General features: G+C 46.4%; 1 protein-coding gene across 1 annotated transcript; it reads left to right on the top strand.

The window, feature by feature from the left end:
* The first annotated feature begins 744 nt into the window (after nucleotides 1–744).
* On the top strand, nucleotides 745–19415 carry TMEM39A (transmembrane protein 39A). The gene is made up of 9 exons (XM_041410958.1): nucleotides 745–1049; nucleotides 11142–11335; nucleotides 12851–13073; nucleotides 14418–14501; nucleotides 15888–16030; nucleotides 16492–16834; nucleotides 17645–17832; nucleotides 18329–18449; nucleotides 18930–19415. The coding sequence occupies exons 2-9, from the start codon at nucleotides 11223–11225 to the stop codon at nucleotides 19161–19163; spliced, it is 1449 nt and encodes a 482-aa protein (XP_041266892.1). The 5' UTR covers nucleotides 745–1049; nucleotides 11142–11222; the 3' UTR covers nucleotides 19164–19415.
* Nucleotides 19416–19573: the final 158 nt, after the last annotated feature.

The raw sequence follows: 19573 nt of genomic DNA, 5'->3' as shown, positions 1-19573 counted from the left end.
TTTCAGAAAAGACTGGACGTGGGTCTCTGGTTGTCAAGGTAGTGATCAGGCATAGGTTGGACTCCACGATCTCAAAGGACTTTTCCAAGACCTGCCTGATTGGTTGTGTGATTCCGTGTGGATCCTTCTGCCGTCTGGGAGGTGGGATGCCTCCCAGAAACCAACTGCCACATCTACCAACTCAGGCTGCTTCGACAGTGCCACGTTCCTCCTGCCAACTGACATCAGGAACCTGGGCTGGTGGGTTCTGTTTCCCAGGGAAAAGGGCCGGCGTTGGTGTTCAGGGGCCTGTGGCCTGGACTGGCCAGCTCCTTGCTCTATTTCCATACAGCGGAGGATGCCTCCCAGACCCAAGCTGCCACCACTGCCAGTTCTGGCTGGTATGACAGTGCCAAGTACCCCCTGCAAACTGACATCGGGAACCTCGGCTGGTGTCTTTTGTTTCCCGGGGAAAAGGGCCGGCGTTGGTGTTCAGGGGCCTGAGGTCCCGTGAGTCCGGCCCCCTGCTCTAATTCCACACGTGTCCTGTGGTTCCGGGGCAAACCAGTGTACGGAGCACCGCTCAGAGGCGCCACAGCAGCGAGGCCGCTCCGGCGGCAGCGGCGGAGCCCTGGCTGCCCCTACCAAGATGGCGGCGCGGCGCGGCCGCCGCCCCGCCCCGCGGCTCCTGCCCTCCCTGGGCCGGCCGCGGCCGCCGGGGGCCGCCGCCGCTGTCGCCGTGTGATGAGAGCATCAGCCCTCACTGCCACGTCTCCCGGGTAGCCGGCGCTGTGCAGGGCCGCGCCGGGGCGCCGAGGCCGGACCCGCCCGCCTGCCTCCTCTTCTCCTCCTATCCCTTCCCCTGCTCCTGCCCCGCCGCGGGGCAGCGGCGAGGTGGGTCTGCCCGGCGGGAGGAGGGACGCTCCGCGGGGCTCCCACCGCTGCAGCCTCGTTCTCCCCGGGCGGTCCGGGGGTTGCCGGGGCCGGGGCTCGCCGCCGGGCCGCTGCCGCCGGAGGGAACCCCGCTGCCGGCTGATGTCCGAGCCGCGCCGCCGCCCGCGCTTGGATGTGTGAGTACCGGCCCCGCCGCTCCCGCGGGCAGCGCCGCGCCGGGAAAGCCACGGCCACCCGTGCGGGCGGCGGAGCCCCCCTCCGAAACCTGGTGTGTGTCTGTGTGTGGGAGTGAGTGGTGGGGAGACCGGGTTTGTTCCGTCCTGCTGCTAAGTTACGGCGTTTGGTCCCGGGCTTCTCCTTTGAGACGTTTCCTGCTGGGTTTGGGTCCGCGCACGCTGCTGAGAGCCGGTGCTCTGTGGTAGGAGGGTTGAGGATTAAACGCGAGGAAGTTGGGCTGGGGTCACGGAAATGTCTGCTTTGGGCTTTTAAAGCGCTGTCCCTACATAACCAGTCCTGCAAGGGCACTGTCCTGTGGAAGATGAAGAGCTGAGTCAATCTTCTGTAAGTCCAGGCAAATCCAACCCGCCATAAGGTACCGTTTCCAGAATGGATGTGAGTGCACATTTCTGTCGCTGTTGGTTTTTATACCGCAGTGAAAACAGTGTATCAATCATTCTCCCTTATATAGGGTAGCAGTTGGGCACATGATTTTCCCTATTACATGTGGCAGCTCCTTGGCTACTCCAGCATCATTTTAACATGTGAACATACTGCAGAAACAGAGGCAGCTTTGTTTGCAATCTCTGATTGCTCTCATGCATGCTTTCCATTGTGAGTAAGGGGCCCCTGTCCCTGTCGTCTGTTATGACTGTAAGGGGAGAAATGAGATGGCTGTGTTACAAAGGGGTGAGTTACAAAATTTTTGGAGACAAGGCATCCCTTCTGTAACCATCCTTTCTATCTGTTAACTCACTGTTACCAGAACAGATTTTCTGGGAGAGGCATACAGTAGTACAAGGGTGGGACTGGAATGGCTCAGCTCATTTCACAGGATGCTGAAGACAGACCACATCAGCCCTTTTTAACCCACAGTCTGCTCCATGGCTCACCTCCTGGCTCTCCTGCTGTTGGACTGTTTCTGACACTCATTTCTCCTTCCAGCTGCACCTCTTGGAGTGCAGAGTCCTTCAGCCAAGGTGCAGGATAATAATCTGCTGGTAAAATCTGGGCTCAATGGTGTGTAGCAGGCAATGCTGACCCCTCTGAGGTTTGGGCAGAAACTTCATCTGCTCCCTGTTCTCCCTTATCTGACTGGAAGTTCTTCAGGTGTAGGTGCAGCTACTCCTTGTTCCTGTTCTTGAGCTTCTTTGCCTGGGGATTTGCTGTACAAACCAGCACAGCAGGTGGTAATGTTTTCCAGGTTTGATTTATTTGGAACAACAAGAAGCTCAAGTGATATCAGTGACACAGTGACCCATGCTCAGCGTGTACTGCTGATCTCAAGACCATAGAACACCTGTGTGCCTCCTGTACAGCTCATTCCTGGCTGTCTGTTTGCAGCATTTGAGATCTGGCTTTCAGAAGCTCTGGGTGTCCATTTGCCTATAATAGAGATGTCTATACTGCCTCAACCAGAACATTCAAAATCATTAATAATTTTGAAAATGCAGGGCTTTTATTTCTTTTATATTTAGTCTTTGTGATTGTAAAATGGGGATAAAACATTTTGCTTCCTACTTTGCAGTGCATGTTTCTATTCTGCTTGTAAGACGATGAATTCTTATAACAAAATTTTTGCATTGTACCAATTAGCACCTTGCTGAATTACTTGTTTTTCAGAGACACTAATGGCATTTACCACAGTAGGTTCAGTGGTAGCTAAGGAAATAAAGCAATTCTCATCTTGCTGGCCTGCCTGTGTTTGCAACATTTGTGCTGATGTAACATGGCCAATGTAGGTGTACTGTTATGTAGCACTCAAAAGCAGACAGGTCTAATCACTTTTTTTTTTTTGTCTATGCATTGTTCAGACATTCCTCTTTGTTCTGAAATTTTAGATTAAAAAATTAACTTCCGTTTGCAATGTTTGAAGGGGAAGCCCCCCACCTTTCTGCTGGTTTTGAAACTGAGTAGCACTGAACACAAATCTTTCTCTGAAAGGATATGTAACGCAGATTGACTCAAACCTGGTTTTCATAAAACTTAACACTTTCTTTCTCTCTATAGCATCAAATCTGGATGTTTGAGAATACAGCCAAGAGTAAATGTGCTAGAAATGTTTGTTAAGGTGTCTTCCAGTTTCCATCAGCATTCAATTCAATTCAAGTTGGCCACTCAGTGCTCCTCAGCAGAGTTACAGTTGCTAAAGCTGGATGTGGTGGAAAGCAACAAGACAGTAGCAATTCTGAGACCCTCCTGCTCCTTAGTCCCAGTGTTTTCCCTGTGCCACAGAATCGTGAAATCCTGTGAAATCATGAAGAAGTTTTCTTGTGGCAGTTAAAACTGGAACTTTAGTCCATTTGTTTCTAACCCTACCACAATTAGGTAAGTGGCATAGCTGTTAGCAGGTGGATTTATAAAATCAGAGTACAGGTTTTTAAAATCTGTAGTAGCTGTGTGACTTGGGAAAATAGCTCATTAGCTTTCACAAACTGTCCTGGCAGATTTCATGCCATTCTTTGGGGGCTGTTGTCATTGGTGAGTTATTTCCAACCTTTTCTTGACTTTTTTTGGGTATTACGAGCGAAAACAAGACTTCTGGTGAGAAGTGGGTATTATGCAGCCTGATCAGGAGCACTGTCCTGGGAGACAGGGTGCAGTGGCGTCCCTTGGGGTGTTTGGAATTGTTGGTTTAAAGCAAAATTATCAGTAGACATCTGCAGCCCAGAAATACATATAAGGGAGTATGGATGCAGATTCAGGCAGCTGGATTAGTCTCAGTATAATTAATTATACAAGGGATTAATGTGTCCTGTTGCATTTTCTCAATCTGCTGGATTAGTTGCTCTGTAAACAGTCATATGAAGTTCTGAGTCCTGCCTACCGAAGTCATGGAAGTTGAATTGAAGACTTACTGTTTTGTGGGGAATATTTGTATCACCTGAACCTGTTGTTTAAAAGGCAAATAGAGCAGAATCAATGCATTCTCATATGTAGTTTATATTTTAATGCAAATTTATGATTTATACGAATTACAATTTGTTTAAAATTCCCTGCAATATTGTTGCTTTTTTGCAGTGTCAGGAGTGTGCAAAGCATTGTCTCACTGACACTTTCTGAATCCCAGTGTGATGACTTAGTGTAAGGCTCAAGGAAATGTTATTTAACCTGTGTTTTTCTTCATGCATCCAAGCTCATTGCTGTAGATGGCAGATGCCTGCCTTATTTTTAGCTATTTCAGGACAAAATAGAAAAATCCTAGTGACTCCCCATGATTTGTCATCATGGCTGATCTCCATTAAATTAAACATGGAGATTGGCAGAGGAACAAAACCAGCAGGAAAGCTGCTTCTGTTTGTTTTTAAAAAAGCTTGTGTAAAGTGCTAAAATAATACTGTAAAAAATATCCACTACTACATACAGAGACCCTTGGGAGGAGAAGTACTTGCTGAACAGTTTATCTTGTTTTGGATAAGGAAACCGAGGTCTTTATTGGTGAAACAAGTTCCCTGGAAGTCAGTTGAAGAGGAAAGATTAAAAAGAAAAGCTAATAGCCTGTGCTCAGGCTATTAAACTGCGGGTTAGTATTCAAGGTTGGGAGGAGAATGCCTATCTTGGTGGCTTGCTTGATGGAAAATTTTAAGATGGGCTCTTAAAGCATGAGCATCTTCTATTTTTTTCCCTTCTTTTCCCCCCATCAGTAGTGATCTGTTTTGTTGTGCATTTGCCTTGATATCTTAGAAAAAAAAATTCAGTGGCCATACCTAAAATTCCCTGACTTTCCCAGTTACTGCACAGGGCATGGTATAATGGAGAGTGATCTGTAGCTGTGTTTTAGCAGAGCTGTGGCTGTGCGTAATGTTTACTGAAGAGCTCTGGTGCAAGATGTACTTACGAGTGAGCGCATGTTGATAAATTGTATTATTGGCCAGCTTTGATAGCTTTGCCTGTGTTGTGTCTGCTGAAACACTGCCCTTGTCTTTCACTTCCCAGCCAGTGTCCCCTTCTCAACAGAACTTCCGTTTCTATCAGTGATGTGGAGTTGGAGTTAAAACTTCTACGTTGTTACATACTCAGAGAACTGTCTGGCTCAGTAATTCCCTCCAGCTCTTTAGTTTGGGCCTCTCACTCTGGATGAGGCTGGGCTTGATGTCCCTTTCCCCAGACAATTCAGAAGCATGGGAACCCTAGGACCAAAATAGACTGTGACACAACTGGTCAGGCCTGCATTTCCCTCTGCTGATGGAAAAGCTCGGCTTTGCAATTCTGTCTTGTTCTCACACAAGAACAAGCTAATGCTTTCTTTATTCCCGGATCCAGTGTTTGGCTGGGAGTGTTGCTGTATACATCAGAAGAAGCCAAAGAAAATGTTAATGTCTTGCTGCTAGCTGTGTAATACTTGTTGGCTTGGTGAGGAGTGTTATTGGCCACTTGGAGCTGCTGAGCCTTGAGGGTCTTGCATTGTGGCTTTGTTTTGGTTTGGTTTGGTTTGGTGTTTTTACTTCCTTTTGGAATATAATTTCTCTTGTCTTCATTCATAAAATTACTACAGTCATTCATTAAAGTTTTCCTAAGCTGTTTATTTTGACCTGCTGCAGCAGTTAGTTGCACAAGTTAATTATATGGTAATATAAGGTAATATTGTTTTATTACACCAGGAATTGTGACTTTGGTCTTGTACTCGCCAGAGGTTTGTTTAGAGCGCTTAGTGTGTGTCTCAACTTTCCTCCAATTCACAAAAACCTGAACTCACTGTATTCTGAAGAGAACACTATTGCCTGCATACCTCTGGAAATTTCTTCCTTGCACCCCCTAAAGTAAGGTCTTTGAGGGATTTTTAGGGAATTTATAGGATTTCTCTGGTTTTAAAAATGGCTTTTTCAGTATCTTAGATAATTTTGTTTATCTGGAGTATTAAGAACTTAAATCCTATACTATAACATGCCTGCAAAATGAGCTCACTGAGCTTACTGCATTTTAACTTTGAGAGGCTTTTCCTGAAAAACTTTTCTTTCCCTTTCCCATTTTTATATGTAGGTATTTGAAGTACTGTGGCAGCTACAAATGGCAGGCGCTGCCTTGCCCTTGTCTTAAGCCAAAACTTCTATTTTTCCCACTTACCTTTCTGCTTAGCTCTCGTCTTCCTTGCTGAAAATACTAGAAGTAAGTCCTACAGTGCATATGCTGTTTGTTAACGCTTGCCATAATCTTGCTACTTCGACCCTTTGGTTTTGGCATCTGTGTAGAGGACTGATGGATGGAACCTCTTCAGCCAGAGCTGTGCTGTATCAGAAAAGCCTGCACTGACATGGTCTTGATGGGTTGGTTTTGTTTTTACAGAGGAGTAAGTCATTGGGCATTTATTAGTCACTGAGCAAAAATTAGTCTTGCTGGTGCACCACCTGACAGTGATGATTCCCCACCCAGCTCTCCTGTTTGGTGGTGTTTGGGCTGCACTTCAGGGGATTTCTGTCTCTCTCTGTGCCAAATCCCCATCTTAATCCATCGCTCTTTATGGCATGAGGACTTGGAAAATGTGCTGACTTGGAGACCTCCCTCCTAACCGGTTTTGCCTCCCAGCTCTGAGCCAGGTGGCGGGTGTGTGCCTTTGGATCCAGCCGGAGTTGAAAGGTTGTGTTGACTTAGCACTGGGGCAGCTCTGTGCAAGCCAAATATTTAGCTTTCCATCTGATAACCTGTCGGTTGTTTCCTCCCTTGCAACAACCAAATGCTCATTTTATTCCCAGACCAGTTGGGGCTTTCACAGAAGTTTTGTGTCTTTGTGGCTTCTGGTGTGGCAGATGTGAGGGTGCTGACAAGGTGGCCTTGTGACCAAGGCTTGGGTGCAGCCATCGGTGTTCCTTGGCTCTCTGGTGATTTTGTTTCTTTATATATTGGGTGAGTCAATTACTAGCTTTGTGTCTTTTTCCACCTGTCAAAATGGGGTTTTTGTTGGTTTTTATTTTAATTTAAGTAAATAAATAAGAGGTTCACACTAAAAGGAAGTAAAAATAACCTGTAGTAACTAGGACTCTCAAAGTTCAAAGGAAAACTTGTGTGTTAATTTGCAAAGATATTAGGATTGCTGGACAACTGCAAGTTTAGGGTTAGGCTGACCAGCTGCAGTGAGTTGAGTTGAGGACATTAGCAACCAAAAGAGCATTTTCATTGTGCTTTGTGTCGTGGGGATGGCTGGCTGCGCTTCCCTGCCAGGGAGCTCTGCACACGTGGCAGGTGTGTTTCCATAAAGCACGGACACCCTGAATGGAAAGTCTTGCTAGGAGTGTCTGTGTTGCTGAGGAGGAGGCAGAGAGAGTCCCTCTCACCACAAAGGCCATGTGTTGCTTCACCCCCAGCTGTCACATGCTTCCCCACAGGAAGAAGGTGACTTTAATTGAGATGGTGAGTTGCAATGAGAGACCTGTGGTCTTCTTGAGCCACATTACACCAAGTGAGGATGGCCATGTTTCCCTTTCTGCTCTTGTGAGTAACTCGTTGTAGGACTTGTGGAGCCAAGGAGAGCCACTTGAATGTTTTCCAGCCTCTGGGAGTTCTCAGCAAGCTTCCCAACAGGACTGCAGAGCCTCGGAGTTTTCTCCAATTAAAAAATGTTAACACCATCAAAATAACCAACTGAGCTTTGTAGCGTTTCCAGCAAAGAGATGGGGAACAGGCACACTTTCCATTCTGATGAGTCACTGACTCTCTCCTGATTTGCCTCTTGAAAGAGCTGTTTGGGCAGCTGCTGATGCAGAAACATGATTCTGAGTGATGGGCCTTGGTGAGCAGGACAGGGCTACACACTGTTTCACCTCTGAATTGGTGAGTAATTCATCTGCCTAGCTTTTTATCAGTAAAGTCTTGCACACAGCTGTGTCTCTTGCCTGCCTTGATCCTGCCTCATCAGGATAGCTGGGGAGCTGATGGGCAGGAAGGGTATCGTGGCACAGGGAAAAAAAAAATTACCAAGTGCTTTCTGTGGTCCTAAAAGCAGGAACTGGAAATCAGAGCATCTGATGCCTTCTGTTTCTGGATTTTCTTGTAACTGCTACAAATTAAAGTTTTGTCTCCGTCCTGAAGCATGGTCTGCCCTAGGATCCAAGAGCTGTCCGTACCTGTATCCATTCCCTGTGCACGGGCAGGACCACTGTCTGCTCTTCTGTAGCTGCTCTCCAGATTCTGCCTGTGTGTTTTTATGATGCCCACATCTGCCTCAGAGAGGAGATCTTGGAGGCTAGGTAACATTGGTTCTGAGGATTTGGGGATGAAGGGACTTACAAGCATGTCACTTATTTTTTGAGGGAAATTGTAGGTGAACTGGAAAGAACAGTGTGGAATCACATTAATGGACTGAAGAGTCTTGTCAGGAAAAGCTTTTATCTTTCATTACTCACTTTCTCTGCATGACTCTCTAAAATAAGATCACTGATGAGGTGGGGAGTGCAAGCAGAGAAGGGAGCAGTGTGGACTCTGCATTAGTACTTAATATGACTTGGAATGTTATCTGTTGGAGTAAGGGGTTTATGGACACCTTTTCTTCTCGTTTTCAAAGTAGAATCATGCCTTTGTTTATTAATTGAAAGCTATAAAAATGCTTTTCCTCATGTCTTTCTCCTCAAAAAGGAGGGCTGTTGATTGGTTCAAGGCCAAAAAAAGCAGACTTAGAGACAATCTGATCTGTAATCTCACTGCTTTGTTTAGCTTTATCTGTGGAGCTTCAGTTTTGTGTGGCTAGTTTTACAAAATAAAAGCAAACAAAAAAAGGAATGGTTCTTAGGCAGATTTTGCTCCAACAAATGCCTACCTAATTTGATCTAACTCCAGCAAAGTTATTTAAAGCTTGGCTTGAGGAACTGCCCGGTCTATATGTTCATGAATCACCGTGAAAGGGCTTATTCAAGTACATTTAAAATATGTGTACTGATGTTAAAGATGGCTTCTTTCCATGGGCAGTTGTTTTTACTGGTAAAAACCTGCATTTTACTGGTTTGTAAAGCCAGGGGCTGGAATTGCGATTACTTTGTGTCCAAGTGTCTGTATTGGCAAGTGTGTGAGGCATACTAATGGGGTGATACTAATGAGAGCTGTTAAATTATTTACATGAATTATTGAATGTGGTATAAAATACCTTCCACTGTTAATAGCACTAATTAGACCACCAACATATTGCATCCATTATCATAAATATCCTGTAGGTCGAATCAGAACTATTGTTTCAGCTACTACAGGTCCTGTGGTAGCTAAATTTGGCTTAAAATGGTTTTCAAGTTTGTTCTTTTTGGGGGTTTTTGCTCATTTTTTTCCTTCACTTCAGCTGTTGATCAAAAGTGTCTGAATGCCCTAAGTGAATTCTGCATTGTTTGTTGCTGCCCCTGCTCATCTTACACATGCAGGAGAATTTTCTTGTTTATATTTAATTCCTGAAATATAAATATTTCCAAATGAAACTCTAGAACATCCTAGGGAAAATTGTCTTAAAATTCTTGCTCGACAAGAAAAGTAAGGAAGGCTTCAATCTCTCTTGTGTTGCTATTGGAGATATGAGAGTATAAAAGTCTGCCAAAACACACTATTTACCTGCAAACTAGAATTCTCCAATGTTTGCTTGCCTTTCATGCATTTTCATATCTCCTTTTTATTTTTTTTCCTCTCTCTCCTGGATCTCTGTTTTTTGGTGTGGTTTTTTTAGGTTTGATTATTCCAGCTGACTTTCGTGTGGGTATGCAGAAAGCATTCATCCTTTGAAACATCTTGATTTTTGTTCAAAGTTTGAGAATTGGTATCCTGGTTTCAATCATGACAGTTGTTTATCGGAGTAGAGATGAAGGATGGGAAATTTTAATACACAGGGCAATTCTTTGAGGGAATTTTTTAGAGAAGTACTCCTGCACACTGTATTCATGGTGACAGTCCTGTGACTCACTGAGAAAACTTCTGGCATTTCTGCCAGCTGTGATTTCTCAGGATTTTAAAGGAGGCGATGACTGAATTATAAATAGACCATAGGTTCCATCTGTACATTTCAAAGCTAGATCTAGAGTCTCCCAGAAGGTGGGTGTGCTTTTTTGGCCCCTGGATTGGTTCTGGCTATTATATTTTTCCAGAAGGGCAGCTGATTTAGACTCCAGGTACACAGACACACCAAAGTCCTTGTAGTGAGATGCTCACTCAGTGTCTTGTTCCTGTACAGCACATGTGCACTCCAGTTCAATCCTTTGCTCCCTTACATCTGCTGTGTTTCCACTGGAAACTTTCCTGACTGCCAAAATCCTTGCAGTGTCACATGGCAGACCAGTGAAATAGAAGAAAAATTGTATGGGAAGTGATAAAGTCTGTGCCAAAAACAACACTATTGTTTCTGATATTCTGAGTTGCCCAGCCTCTCTCATACTAGTTCATTTTAAGAAATCGATAGATTGAAGTGTATAATTAAAAATAAATAGGTAAATAAATATGTACAAGTTTACTTCTGAATTATTTTTCTTTTCAGGTCTGGGTTATGTGATTGCCCATATGTGCAATTTGCTGCACATTTCTGCTAACTAAACCCACTTTTAAATGGGTGTATTACCTTGGTGTCATGTGGGCATTAGCACAGAAGAGAGCTGAAACATGCAGTTTCCTTCAAGGACACCAGTCTGTCTGTTCAGAGCTCTGCCAGAGGGTGTCCAAATTACCTGCTAGCATCAGAGCCTGGCGAGTAATGTGCTGGGTGCTTAAAAAGAGCTGTGAAGCTCTAGTAGCTCAACCACAACATGGAGAGGGCTCTTCCCAGGTTTGCTTTTGAAATAAAGCACACGTTTGTGCCGTCTCCAGATGCTCCGTGGTGCTTTCCAGCCAGCAATAAGTGCTGTCAGTCATTGATGGCTAATGTAAGCAGCCCCATTTTAGAGACACAGTGTCAGTGGTGTTCATTCTGGGTGTGCAAGCAGACACTGACCTGCTGCCATTGAAGTGGCACAGTGTTTTAGAGTGGTGATGGCTGTCCCACAGGGCTCTGAGTGTATGGGAGTGACTTCCTTCTGCGTCAGTTTGCCTGGCTGGAGTGTGAACTGAGTGAGTGTGACCAGCAGTTTAAAGCTTAAGTGAAGTTTCTGCCTCCTTTGCAGATTTGGGAAGGCTTTTGAATCGTTGTCTGGGTGTCGGGGCACAGCCTGCTGGAGGCACTGGAAGTGGACTGGTTCCTGGTCATGCCCGGTGGAAGGAGGGGACCCAGCCGGCAGCAGCTAAGCCGTTCAGCTTTGCCTTCTCTCCAGACTCTGGTTGGCGGGAGCTGTGGAAACGGTACTGGTTTGAGAAACAGGTGAGGACAAAGGCAGGGTTGTTGAGACATCTGTGGTTGGGAGAGCACTGAAAGCAAGGAGCCTTGATCCACCCTGAACCCTGTGTGGGAGCACAGCTTTGTGGTGAAAGTGGGGGACTGGGAGAGGGGAACCTTGAGCCCTCCATTGTGGCATTATGAGATGGCTCATCCAAGAGGGAACAAGTCCTGCGTGACAAACCTCTTACAGCTTCTCTTCTCAGATCTGCTGTGGTACATGCTTCCCTCTGCAGCCCCTCTTTTGACTTCATGCATTAAAACCAGCCCCATGGAGGCGATTGTGGCAGTGGTCTGAGCCTTCCTTCACCACTCACTGTGGTCACAACAGCCACAGCAGAAATCACACAATGCTTCATTTGTCTTTCCTGCAGCAGTTTCCAGAGCAGTGAGTCCTAGCAAGTGATGAGTCCTTGTCTCGCTCACTTGCCTTCACTGCCCTGGGGCAGTGTGACACGTCAGAGTACAGCTGTGACTCTTCCTCCTACATAATAGAAAGGCAGGGTAGGAGGATGCCCATATTCTGTTTTAGACCTGCAGGTTGATGAAACTAATTCTCATCATTGGTAAAGATGACGTGCATTTTCTGGGGAAGCTGGTGGCTGAAACAGGAACACACACACAGTGACATTGAAATTACCACATTTGGTATAAAAACTGAAACCAGCATTACTTTTTTCCATAAAAAGTTGGCAGACTAGAGAAGCTATTTGCTGCATGCTGGGGCCCTGGTATAGGTTCATTCTTACAGAGTAGAGCAATCCAAGCCATTTAGCTTTGACTTTTACAGACTTCTCTGTCAGGGGCAGAGGGACAGATAGCACAGTTTGAGGTTCTTGAGAAGCAAGTGACTGTTGAAACTCCCAGGCCTCAGGGTCCTGGGAGAACATTGCTTATCTGGTTTCAGTCAGACATAGCATAGTTCCTCCACCAGTTCAGTATGCCAGAGCTTTTCGTTGTCCTATCCTCCTCTGAAAGCTAGAAAAGAAGGAAGTGTGAGAACACTTGAGAGGTTAGCCTCTAGGAAGTGGCTGAACCACTCCATTCCATTTTTAGTTACTTGTCTTTTTAAAAGAGGAACTATGAACAGAAAGACAATGGGCACTTTGCTGTGTTGGAGAAGGAGGCTGGGTGCTAGTGTAATGTCCTGGTGATGGGTAGAAAGAGCCAATATTAACTGTTGGGTGTAGCATAGAGTCCTTAATGATTTTTGCTCCGTGTGTCTGCTCCTCAATCAGCAAGTTCACTGAAATGCTGGGCATGTCACAGTACTTCTGACAGATCAAGCTGTCATCCAGGGAAAATTCTGGTTAAGAGTTTTGTCTGAGCTAAGACGATGGAGCTCACCACCAGCCTCATGTCAGAAACAAGAATGTAAGACTGCTGTCACCTCTCCCCTAGGAATGCCCAGTCTCAAATTCACAACCTCAAGCACTATCCTGGAAAATGTCAGAGATGATGTAGTATGTTTACCAAGTAAGTGATGTCTATCTGCTTCAGGAATGGTAGTGCCATCAGCCTGTCGGCACCTCCGATCACAGCACTGATTACTCCAGAGCCTGTGCGTCACTGCCGGATCCCTGAACTGCCATTGGATGGGAGCCTTCTCTTTGAATTCCTGTTCTTCATCTACCTTCTGGTAGCCCTCTTCATTCAGTACATCAACATCTACAAGACTGTCTGGTGGTACCCATACAATCACCCTGCTTCCTGCACCTCACTGGTGAGTTCCCCAGCAAGTGCCATCACGTGGGCTTTTTCATCACACAGCTCCTTTCATGCTTCTTCAATCCAGAAATCACCAAGCATTTGACATTAAGGGAGTGAATGAGAGATCACGAGCACACCGTCAGTCAGGGCCATGGCATCCCCCATTTTACAGAGGAGAAAATCATTGCAGGAGAGAGAGAAATCAGCAGGACTCCTTCAAGGGAAATTTCTTGCACATGTTTGCATGGTCTTGCTAGCCCCTAGGGTTTGACACAGAGTTGAGACTCTGGGAGCTGTCCCTGCTGTGAGTGCCCCTTGCCAGGTGAAACAAGAGAGCCCGAGAGAAGGAAGATGTGCAGATTTTTGTTAGGATCCCACAGCAGGTCAGCAGCACAGCTGAGAAGGAGGTCAGATCCTTAGCTTATGTAAAGCTCTCGACCTCCTCTGTTTCAGTGTTCTTGCTGTCCCAATAAGCTGCCTGTGAGCCAGCGGGCCCCAAGTGAGCAAAGCCAGCCTGTGCAGCTGGACCCGTGACCTAAAGGCTGCTTGGAAGCACGAGGTGGTCCCTCAGTTACCGTACCGACAGGTGGTGCTGGTGTTCCAGGCACCAGCCTCCTGATCAGCTCTGCCGTGCTGGACACAGCTGGCTTAGAAGTAAAAGCATTTTGTTTGAGGCTTCCTACCCGGCAGGATGGGAATAGTTTATTCCCATCACAACTCAAGCACTATTTTTTATCCAAAATGTCCTTGAAGTACCAAAAGCAGCAGTATTCAGTCTACTGACTCTTCTGGCCAGAATATATTGGATGGCTTCACTGAAAAGCTGTAAGAGCTGTGTCTAACTTGGTGCAGCTAGAGAACTTCTTCATGGCCAGTGAAGGTGAGGTTTCTCAGATCAGCTTGGTTTCGTCAGGAAGCACTGGTTGCTACAGACCATTTATAAAACCAAGAGGGAAAGTGAGCTGGTGTGCTCACTCTGGACTCCAGTTTGGCTGCCCTTTGTCTGATTGTTCAGGGGCTTTTCTGTGGAAACCTGCAACTTGTTCTCCGTGGTAGGATTCTGGTTTTAGATGTCCCTTTGACCCCAAAAATACCTGCCTGAAGGGTGGATTTGTTTTGTTTTTCATGGAAACCTCTCCATGGGAAGGAATCTCCATGTGGAGGAGATCATGCTTCTGGAGATGTTCCTGTGTTACTAATGTTTATTGCTTTTCTTTCATCCCAAATAGAGAGGTTTGTGGAATGCTTTTGTGAGGTCCTAATGTACTCTCCAGCAGCCAGCTTTCTAGTCCCACCCCAGCTGGGTGGTTTCAGAGTCCCTTTTCCTAGTGAAGACCTTTTTTCTTTCCCCCTTTAGAATTTTCACCTCATTGACTACCACCTGGCGGCGTTCATCACAGTGATGCTGGCACGGAGGCTGGTGTGGGCCATTATCTCTGAGGTAACATTCGCACTGCTCCCTCTCCTGCCTGTAGAACTTGCTGTAGAACATGGCCTAAGAAAATTCTGCAGGTAGGAAGGTTTCTTCTCTCAGAAGAGTCTGGGTGTAAAGGACTAAGATTTTGAGGATGCCCATCTGCCTTGGAGTTTTCTCCTTGAGACCAGTCATGTCCTGTATTATTGGGTAGCTCTGTTGGCTCTGCATCTAGGAGGAGATTAAATGGTCCCAGTTGCTTATTCATCTCTGCAGGTACAATAATGTACTTCCCTATCTTGTGCTAGAGACGTGGCCAAGAGAATTGCAAGTCAGGTAGCAAAAAGGCAAACAGGGAGGTTGGCCAAGACAAGAAGAGTGAACAGGAGATGAGAGGGGGAAAGGTCAGGAAGAGGATGTCTGACTACACTGAAGTGAAATAGGAATACTGGTAGAACTGCTTTTCCAGTCCTGGTTACTCAGTAACTCAGACTTCAAGCATGTCACCACAGATTTTGAGACCTTCTCTGTGTTTGTGGGAGCAGAACCAGGCCAAATTAGTTCTCTGTAAAAGAGTTCTCTGTAAAAGGTCATTTTCAGGAAAATAGAAGTTTTGTCCACTGAAAAGACTAATACAACTCTAGGCTAAGCAACTAAGCAGTGTTTAAAAAGAAGTAAATTAAATAATAGTTATGTCCTGTTGAATACATAAGTGGAGAAGGTGGGAACTCTGAAGATCTCTTTTCAGCTGATTCCTTCCATTTTCATTTATGTTCACATCCTCCGTAAAACTTGCCATAGACTGAAATTTCTGCATTGAAATCTTCCATGCAGGTTCTTGAGCATCCCATGTATTGGCTTTAACCCTTAATCTTTTGATAGTTCAGTTTCCTTCTCTCCTCTGGAGATTTGGATCAGGCTTTCTTGCTGTGCTGCCTCCTCACTACACTGCAGCCTGCACATCCAATAGAGCTAAATTATGGAAATCTGGGTTTGGGATTGACAAGGTGCACATCTTCTCTTCCCTCAGCTGCAAACTTTCACAGAGACCTGATACTTCCAAAGAAAAGAGAGAGAGGAAATGGGTTTCAGGCCATTCTGGACTATCATCAGAGCAATAAGGGACTTAAGCAAAATATTTTTCTACTTTGCAGCTCTGAATTTTTCTTCAAAGGCCCTATTTTAGTCATGCCTCACAACGTACGATTGTTTTAATCTTTTGGATCCTGTCAATCATGAATAAAATTAAAGGCATTTATGTTTGTAACAGAATCTGAGAGGAAGAGGGCAGCTATCCCTCTTCTAGTACCTCCTGGTACCCCTCTCCCTGCTCCTCCACCACAGGCATGTCTTGTGCTCATCTTCTAGCACTGGCTGTTAGAGGACTTCTGAGTGTTTCCTCTTCGTTTGCAGGCCTCTCAGGTGGGTGCAACATCGCTGATGTGCTACATGGTGCGCCTGGTGCTGCTCACCCTCTGTGGATGGGTGCTCTGCTGGACTCTGGTCAACCTCTTCCGCAGCCATTCTGTTCTCAACCTTCTCTTCCTGGGCTACCCGTGAGTGACACCACTTTGAACCTTCTGAGGAGGGGGGCACAGCTGCTTGGGGATGCCATGAGCCACCATGGGAAGCAGAGTGTTGGCTGTAATGTCTCCTTGATTTAGGATTAGAAAGGAAGCAGGAGTGGCTGGGGGATGGTGTGAGGAGGTGGCACCGAGCTCATGAAGTGAATTGCCTCAGCTGCTCTTTGTGTGAGGGGCCTTTACTGCTACTTCTAAACTGAGCCTTTGGGATTGTTGGTTCTACAAATGGGATTTAAAAAAAACTTCTCTGCACAGGTGTTGAAGCTGCAGCCTCTGGCCTTTTAGTGGGGAGAAGAGTTGGCTGTTAGCTTCTGGAGTGGGGGTTCCTATGTGCTGTCAGTCTTGTCAGAGCCAGTGTCTGTTGAGGAGGTGCCCCCTGCTCCCTGTTGGGATGGCTGTTATTTCAGCCCTTTTTTTTCTTTCCTTCACGGCAGGTTTGGTGTCTATGTCCCTCTGTGCTGCTTCCACCAAGACAGCAGAGCACAGCCTCTACCTGCAGACTGTGGTTACTTGGTACAGGACCAGGTGGCGGATGATGGGGCTTCAGCTGTCAGCAGCCTGGTCAAAGACTTCTTCTCGCTTCTGTGGGAATCCCTGAGAGAACAGTTCAATAATCCTACGTCTATCCCCACCCACAGCTGCCCCCTTTCCCCAGATCTCATCCGCAATGAGGTGGAGTGCCTAAAAGCAGACTTCAATCGCAGGATCAAGGAAGTTCTCTTCAACTCTCTCTTCAGTGCCTACTACGTGGCATTCCTGCCATTGTGCTTTGTGAAGGTAGCTGTTGTCTGGCTCTCTGTGTGCCCCTGCCCACTGTCTCCTTCTGAATGTTGTGTGAACTGCTGCCAGGCCAGATTCCTGGTTAATTCCCCTTTTCTCTGTCTCCCCTTTGGCAGCCCGGATAGCGGAGCATGGCTGCATCCGGAGTGCACTAGTACTGCTCCTGGTTGGCAGATAGGTATTGCCATAAATGTGATGCACCTCTAGTCCCATCACCCCACTTACTAACTCCCCTTCTCCCACCCCCTGTCCTAGGCAGATGGATAGCTGTGTTCTTCCTAGAAAAGAGAATCTGTTGTTACCCGTCTCAGATCCAACATCGTGGCTTTTGAGTGCTTGGATCAGAGGCTTTGGTGGTCAGCCTGTTAGAGCCAACTAGGATGCTTGGCAAACTAAATCCAAGAACCTCTTGTCAGTGTGGGGGTTATATTTTTTCATCTGTCATTTCTCTAACTTGAATAAGCTCCAGTTCATGCAGAGAGATGGGCAGGGCTCCACAATCCATGTAGCAGTCTTGGTGCAATTGGTGCTCCTGGGACAGTTCTGTGGCAAGCAAACTGCCTTGTTACCTGCTGCTGGAGGAGGAGATGCACCAGCTGCAGCATCATCCCCTGCCCTTTCTCCTGCAGCTCAAGGAGAAGGGAGCTGAGTGCTTCCTAAGCTGTAACCCTCTGAAATCACCGGTCCAAAAGCGCATGCCTGTAACGTGTGGTGTGGGTCTGCTGGATGCACATGCAGTATGTCCCTTGTCATTCCTCCTTCTGCTTTGTGACAGTGGTGCCAAGTTCTTGTCTGATCTCTTCACAGAGTACCCAGTACTATGACATGCGCTGGTCCTGTGAGCACCTCATCATGGTGTGGATCAATGCCTTTGTCATGCTCACCACGCAGCTGCTGCCTCCCAAGTACTGTGACCTGCTCCACAGGTCTGCCGCCCACCTCGGCAAGTGGCAGAAACTAGAACATGGCTCCTACAGCAATGCTCCACAGCACATGTGAGTGTGGGGATGGGCAGGGCTTGGCATGCCTAGCAAGGGGCTGAGATGTTCTAGTGGATGAGCAAATACCAGCAGTGTTTATCTACTGAGGATGTGTCTCCACTCCCCATGCAATTCTACTGGCCTCATTCACTGAAAACAGAAATGGCTGCATTAGAGAGCTGTCTGAGCTCCTCCAGTCACTGCTAGTTCCTTCACAGAAAGGAATGCTGAGATTCTTCTTGGCCACTGGAGAGTATCTTGTGCAGAGGCAGGGGGTGGCTCCTTCCACTGCAGTGGACAAGGTTCTAGCACTGGAGGCCATTCGTTCATATTACTTCAGAGTCCATTGCATGGACTTGTGATCACTCCTCTGTGCTTTTCCAGTGGGAGCTAGGTCATGTTGTTGTGGCAGAGGCTTTGGTATTTCTCAGAATCCAGTCCATTTGTATGAACCCACATCCAGGGAGTTGGGAGCACAGATGGTAACACTCTTGGTATTATTTCCCCACAGCTGGTCAGAAAACACAATATGGCCACAGGGAGTTCTTGTGCGACGGAGCCGGTGCCTGTATAAAGCAGTTGGGCCTTACAACGTAGCAGTGCCTTCAGACGTGTCCCATGCCCGCTTTTATGCAAGTATCTCTTCTCTTGCTTGGTGCCTTTACAACTGTGGGAGGGAGGAAAGGCTCAAACCCAGCTGCAGCAGGAGAGAGTTCAGTGTTCCATTACAGGCTGGTGCTGTCAAACAAAATACACGTTGGCAGCAGTGGGGCCTTCCCATTCTGTCTTACAGTGACCTCTGGGCAAGATGGGAGCCACGGCTGCCTTGTCAGTGCTTTCTCATCGAAGTGACACAGCTCTCCCATCAGGCAGTGGCATTGGGAAATGGGAAAGTGTCTCAGCAGGCCAATAGGTTTATTTCACCCACTTCCCCTTCCTGAGCAAAATGCCACTTCTCTTACTGTTTTCCCTATGTAGCAGCTAGTGGTGGCTGGAGCACAAGCATTGCTTCTGCCCTGCAGTGGTCCCTGACAGCATTATGTCCATATTCCTCCTCACTTCAAACAGCAACAAATGACAGAAACCTCTCGTTCTTTACTCTTTCTCTGCAGTTCCTCTTTCACCGTCCCTTACGGCTGCTCAACCTGCTGATTCTCATCGAAGGCAGTGTGGTCTGCTACCAGCTCTACTCCCTGCTGCGCTCAGAGAAGTGGAACCACACCCTCTCCATGGCCCTCATCCTTTTCTGCAATTATTATGTCTTATTTAAGCTCCTCCGGGACCGGATAGTATTAGGCAGGGCATACTCCTACCCACTTAACAACTATGGACTCAAGGCACACTAGGCCGGCCAGACGTGTACCCCTTCTCTTCCTCATCCCACAGGGCAGGGAGGGAACCTCAGAAAAAAAAAATATTTTCGTACAGTTCTATTTTTTTCTTGCGACGTTTATAAATATTTAAAATATTTTATATTTTGTATACTATTGTTTTTGTGGGGCGGGAAGGGAACCAGTGGCAATTAAATGTCGCTTTATAAACAAGGTGTTATTTTATATATATATATATATTAAAAAAAAAATCCATGTGTATATACAGTATATCTATACCCATACATATATCTATGTGAAGCAACAGGATTGTGTGTGTGGTCACTGTGTCTGCTTTGCTCACAGAACTGCTGGTAACTAGGAACTGGTCTGCTGTAGAATTTGGATAAAATAACAGCCAGGGGAAAAAAGGAAACACAGGGGCC

The sequence above is a fragment of the Onychostruthus taczanowskii genome, unplaced genomic scaffold (assembly GCF_017590055.1).
Source record: "Onychostruthus taczanowskii isolate IOZ18803 unplaced genomic scaffold, ASM1759005v1 scaffold34, whole genome shotgun sequence".
Lineage (NCBI taxonomy): Eukaryota > Metazoa > Chordata > Aves > Passeriformes > Passeridae > Onychostruthus > Onychostruthus taczanowskii.
The sequence above is the reverse complement of the archived record's forward strand: the minus strand, read 5'-3'. Positions and strand labels throughout refer to the sequence as shown.